Source organism: Eufriesea mexicana, unplaced genomic scaffold (genome assembly GCF_001483705.2).
Source record: "Eufriesea mexicana isolate 0111107269 unplaced genomic scaffold, ASM148370v2 scaffold657, whole genome shotgun sequence".
Taxonomy (NCBI): domain Eukaryota; kingdom Metazoa; phylum Arthropoda; class Insecta; order Hymenoptera; family Apidae; genus Eufriesea; species Eufriesea mexicana.
Genome location: NW_016908821.1, coordinates 292,005 through 297,937, shown reverse-complemented (window position 1 = coordinate 297,937; position 5,933 = coordinate 292,005). Strand labels below are relative to the sequence as shown.

At 47.3% G+C, this 5,933-nt stretch overlaps 1 protein-coding gene across 1 annotated transcript in view; it reads left to right on the top strand.

Moving 5' to 3' along the window:
* The first annotated feature begins 4,987 nt into the window (after positions 1–4,987).
* The window catches only part of LOC108546331 (homeotic protein empty spiracles), an 82,242-nt gene continuing 81,296 nt past the window's right edge, over positions 4,988–5,933 (top strand). Inside the window, exon 1 of the mRNA XM_017898349.1 lies at positions 4,988–5,885. Coding sequence (XP_017753838.1) covers positions 4,988–5,885 — 898 coding nt within the window. The remainder of the gene's footprint in view (positions 5,886–5,933) is intronic.

Here is a 5,933-nt window from a genome sequence, read left to right as displayed (position 1 = left end):
GCCGTGGTGGGGGGCGCTGTAACCCCCGAGACCAAAACTTACACCTCTCGAGGGTTACGAACGCTTTCATCTTGTTTTCTCTTAACACCGGGACTAGGCAAAATCACCGGTCTCGGGGTTCTCGGTTTCGTACAACAAGTTTATTCAAATTATATAGGGTACCCTATTTTTATCGCGCAAGTTTAATTATTGTTATTTAGGTATGATAGATCTAGGTGCAACACAGCAGTACTGTCAAAAGTCGCAATTTTAGGAACATTTGCAGGTTTTATTAATTATTTTAGATGATTTCTGATAGTATCATTGGAATATTTTTGAGAATCGCAGGTTTGCCAGATGTTCGAGATTTTCGAGAATTTTTGAGAATCGGAGATTTGAGAGATGTTTGAAATTTTGTGGAATTTTTGAGAAAAAGGAGCAGGGGTTAATTTCAAGTTAAATCTTCCGTGTTTTCGAAGTCCTCGCTATTTTTCGGTATTTTAAAATTCGAAAGTGGCGATTCCACCAGGTGGATTGTTAAAGAAAATTTAAAAATTTTATAAATTATTTGAAAATTCGAGAAATTTGAGAAAAATTTCGTACTAGGATTAAAGCGTCAATTAAACAATGTATATTTTTCAAGTTTCAAAATTCGAATTTGGCTCCTCTTCAGCGCGAGGCTATGAAGAAAATTTGATGAATGAATTTGGTGAATCGTTTGACATGATTTTTTATAGTGATCGTCCTAATGTTATTGTAAAATATTTGAGAATCGGAGATTTATGAGATATCCGAAATTTTGGCTAATTTCTTAAAAAATTCGCAAATGTTTGGAGAACCTTGTAACCTGTTACAAATTTCGTGCTACGATTTGCTCAAAACAGGTATAACTATACCAATTTCGATTATTTTTCAAAGTTCAAAGCCTCCATCAAAATTCACGATACTCAAATATCCCAAATTCAGAATATTTCAAATATTTAAATTATTTTCCTATCACATTTGGAATATTCGAAACACCTTTATATATTCGAGACACCAAAAGTTTGGAAATATTCTGAAATATTTTTTAAAATTTCCTTTATAATCGAATTTATCATACTGTATACTTCACAATTCGCGAATATCGAAGCATTCGTAACGCGAAATCGCGAATATTCAACCAGTATCCGAGAATCACGATCATTCTGGAAACGTCCTTACTTCTAATTGCTTTAATGGATTGATCACTTTCGCGGTATTTTTCCAGTGCCAATCGTGCGTTCCGCATGATCGGTTGGTACACGAGTTATTAAGGCCCCGATTGCTTGATAAGGTAGTAGCACAAATAACATAGCCAAGAATTGTACGCGTCAAACTCGCAAGTGATGACGGACAACTAAATCGTATTCGACGTACAAATAAATCGTGTTTGACGGGTCTTACCGCGCATGCGTTAGCGGGCAAGAAGCAATAATTCCACGGCAGCGGAATCGTTCGTGAAAAGTCATAAAAGTGTAACGGGCTGCTTTTTATCCGACTATGAACGTATCGAACGATTATGGCCGATCGTGAGCCAGGGACTAACGCCCAGATCACGAGAATTACAAAGTATCTAAAGGGTTCAACCGTGTTTCGCGTCTCCGCGACACGCAGCATCAGCGCAAAAAAGTAATCAAACGACTATTTACCCTGTAATCTCTGTGTCGACTCGGTAGAGGGGTAGCAATCATCGAATTTACATTCTTAGCTCGCCGCTTCCCATCCGAGGATTATATTTTTTTACGCTAATTACGGAAACAAGAGTCAATGGAATAAAATTACGACTCCACTGAAAAACTCGATTTCAAACGTTTCTCGGAAGAGAGACTTTTGATTACCGAGGACGCGACAAAAATCAGCGAAAAAACTCGCAATTTTTACGACAACCCCGGCAGAGTAATCTCTCGAAATGAGATAATTACGAGACAAAAGCAGGTCTCCGAAATGTCTTCATCGAGGCACTTTCTGCCAGATGAAATTCAATCTCAGAAATTTCTCAAGGGCAAATGTACTCGTTAAAATAAAATTTAATTCCAGATACTTCTCAGAAAAAGAATAAATTCCCTTAGATAAAGTTATTTCAAAAATACCTCCATATAAAATAAAATTAACGAAACAGTTTTTCATAATTAAATATGTTCGTTCAAGCAAAATTTAATTCCAGAAATTTCTGAAGAAGGAATAAATTCCTTCAGATAAAACTATTTCAAAAATATCCCCATACAATGTATATTAGTTTAAATAAAATCATAATAGAAATTAAATTCCTTTCCTTAAAAATTTATTTCTCAACAGAGAGAAAATTAAAATAAAGTAGCCGATAATGAAAATAAAATTGACGAGGCAATTTTTCACAAGTAAATATGCTCGTTTGAACTAAATTTAATTCCAGAAATTTCTGAAGAGAGAATAAATTTCTTTAGATAAAACCCTGTTTCAGAAATTTTTCAAAAGCAAGTATACTTGTTCAGACAAAATTATATTCGAGAAATTTCTAGACAGAAAATAAGTTCCTTTGTATGAAAGCCTATTCCTGGAAAGAAAAGACAGATAGGATAGTCGAAAATAAAAATGACAAGGTAGTCTTCGAAGATAACCTCGAAAGAGACACGAGACGTTTTTCACGAGCTGATGCGATTTTTACACGCGAGATGCTTGGAAGGACAGAGAGCTGGACGTCGGCGGCGTGAAGTTGCGCAAGGAATCGCGCAACGATCGCCCGGTTTCGACCGGTCGATTTCTCGCAGCGAGTTTCGTCACCGCGCCGCTGCGTCGCCACTATCGTTAGGCCGGACGGAACGCGGCCTAAACACAGACATTAACCAGGACACGTCACTTCGGCCTCTCGGGTTTCGCGGCTCGGGTCGAAGAAAGTGTCACCGTACACGCTCTGACACCTTAATTGCGCGATTACGTCCAAACTCCCCGTGTGATCTGTTCCAGTAATTACCTCGCTGCGGATCGATTAGAGCCTATCCAGAAAGCGGATATCTCGCTCTTGTTCCACGTGACTAGTAATAACACCCACTTCCAAAGAACCGCGTTCTTTAAATTCCCTGCACGCTGTCACCGAATTACTATCATTATCCCGATTTACATCTACAAAACCTCGAAATCTGCCGACAATTTCGAAATCGAAGCGGACTTGTACTCACTCGGAGTTAGGTTAGGTCGTAATACGAGACAGAAATTAAATCGATTTCTCAATTACGTTTATTATTAACGAATATTCCAAAATTTCGAATTATTGTTGTATATCACGGTATATGCCAAAAGGAGAGTTAATATTTCGATGCCTGTAGGATAAAAATGGAGAGAAAAATTGTAGGTTAGAAAAGATTTAAATCTGAAGGGAAATGCGTGAGGGACGACGCGAAGAATGGTACATCGAATGGCGAAACAAAAGACGCGACGAGCCCCCGGTCGATAAGGCGCGAAGAGCGCCAAAAGGGCCGTGTAAACACGTTTTTCTCGGAAAAACGAAAGCTTGGACGCAGAAATAAGAAGTGGTCGGAGAAGCGAGAGATAGGTGGGAAGGAAAGAGAAGCGAGCGAGATGGATCTCGCGGGGCAGAAGCTCGATTCGGACTGCTGGTAGCTCGTTTAGCGTCTCCACCCCCCACTCCGGCTGCGCGGCGACTTATTACCCTGTACGCAGCACATCGTCGCGCAGTGCACGAAGTCACGTCGGCGGGGTACGGAGGACTGCCCTATCGGCCGCGAAATTTCCCTCGGCGTGGTGTTCGGGCCTAAAAGAAAGCGTCTGGAAGACGGACGGGGCCGGGGCGAGAAAAAAGCGCGGGGAACGAAGCTCGGGGGGAAAAGGGAGTGGGGCGCGGGGCGCGGGGTGGGGGAAAGAGGGGAAAGAGGGAGGCGAGCGAAGGGGTAGGGGGTCCAGACGTATTAATTAAACGACTCATTTTCATCGCACGACAAAAACGTGAGTTTAACGCCCATCGGCGACTAATGCGTCGCCCCACTGCAGCTCGAACGCCGGCCGTGGAATCGGGGTAGCGAGGTTGGTTCGGACCAGCGAGTTTCTACCTCGAAGAACCGTCCAATCCTGTAGAGGCTGGTGTACGCCTAGCGTCGCAGTTCGTACCGTGGAGAACCGCCCAGGTTTGGTCGATTCTATACCCCCACCGTTTCTCACGAGCCGACGTGGTGGGGATAAAAAGCGGCTCGGCACACCCCCACCACCATCCAAGAGCGCCTCGTTTAGCCTGTAATTTGCTCAAACACTAGCAAGCTCTCGTGCCAGAAACATCCGTCAGAGAGCCCGTGTCTGCTGGAGTCTCGAGGTATACGCTGTTGGGCCAGTTGGTCTGCTCGTTTTTTCGGCAACCGTGCCCGTGTTCCTTGGCCGGAGTAAATTTGGTGCCGCGGGCTAGCTCGATGGAGAGGCGCGGTCCCGGGATATCGCAGTGTGTGTCGGCCGTGTGAGCTAACCGCTTCGTTGGCCTCTCTTGCGTTACAGTGGTGACACTCTTTGTCTCCGGGGATCATCGTGGACTGGGTGATCCCTCAGTGACGCTATACCGATCCGTCGTGAACGATGACTAGTGGTGACCATTGTGCCGCAAACTGAACAGTGTCGCGAGTTTCACGGGAAGCACGAACGGAGTAGTACTCTGACCGCGGCACAGGATACCGCTGGTGAAGTATCGCGGATCCTTCGACTGGACGATGCACCGATTAACAATCGGACGATAATCCCATCGCGAGTACACTGACGAGGAAGAAGACTGTAATTTAGGAGACAGTCCCGGGGATAGGGAGTTATCAGTGCGTGGAAAAGTGCGTTCAAAGTGTTCGCGAGGAGTAACCCGTGGCTCGACGTCTGGCAGGCAAGCGTTCTCGGTCTGCTGAAAGAGCCGGGGCCGAGGCGGCTGCAGGCATGCGGCGGACCTGACTCCACCGAGCTACCTGGAGCCCTTGCGTGTTGCAGAAGTGGCCAGTCCATCAGCCAGGCGTACGATAATCGTACGATGATGCCGCTCGCGCCGACGCCAATTGTTCCGGTGCCCTCGAAGCCGAAGATCGGCTTCAGCATCGACTCGATCGTCGGTGGTGGTGGACAGGGTCGCGAGGACCGTCTGGACCGGTTGGAACGGGTGGAAATCGAGAGAGACGATGGCAGTCCCATGGACGTGGTCGAAGGCTCTTCCTCGCCTCGAACTCGTAGGGTCACCACGAGATCACCCGGGGCCCATTCCGAGGGCTCCGATCGGCCAGTGTCCCGGAGTTCCTCCGTAGAATCCTACCCTAACTCGCGGAGGACGCCGTCACATCCTGGCAGCCATCACCATCATCACGCGAATCACCACGGCCATCATCATCACTTGTCCGCTGCTACGCACCTAGACTTCGGTAGAACGACGGTCCACAGTCACAGCGGAGGATCCACGCCGAACAACAGTCCCAGTCCGCCTCACAGGATATCCCACGGGGACTCTCCCGTCGGTTCGCATCCTCAGCCGCCACCGGGAGTCGTCAGACCGAGTCCCAATTACCTCGCACCGCCGCCTGGCGCGGCAACTGCGGCAGCAGTCGCGGCTGAACAGTTGAAATCCCTCTACGGGCTACCCGGACATGGCCCAACGGGCCCACAGACGGGACAGAACGAGTACCACACGCAGCAGCTCGCCCTGGCCGCGAATTTGGCCGCGGCACAGCACTTCCAGGCGGCCAACCTAGCCGTGGCCCTTCAGGCCCATCACGGCGCGTCGCCCCACGGACCTCCGCACGGGCCTTATCCCCATGGCGGCGCGCCCGGTGGACCCCATCCTCCGCCGCATCCTCATCAGCCACCCAGGGACAGCTACCCGCTCTATCCTTGGCTGCTGTCTAGGCACGGCAGGATCTTCCCTCACAGATTTCCTGGAGGTACGTGTGCACTCGCTTTCTTTCTCGCTATTCTTTTGCTCATCTTCC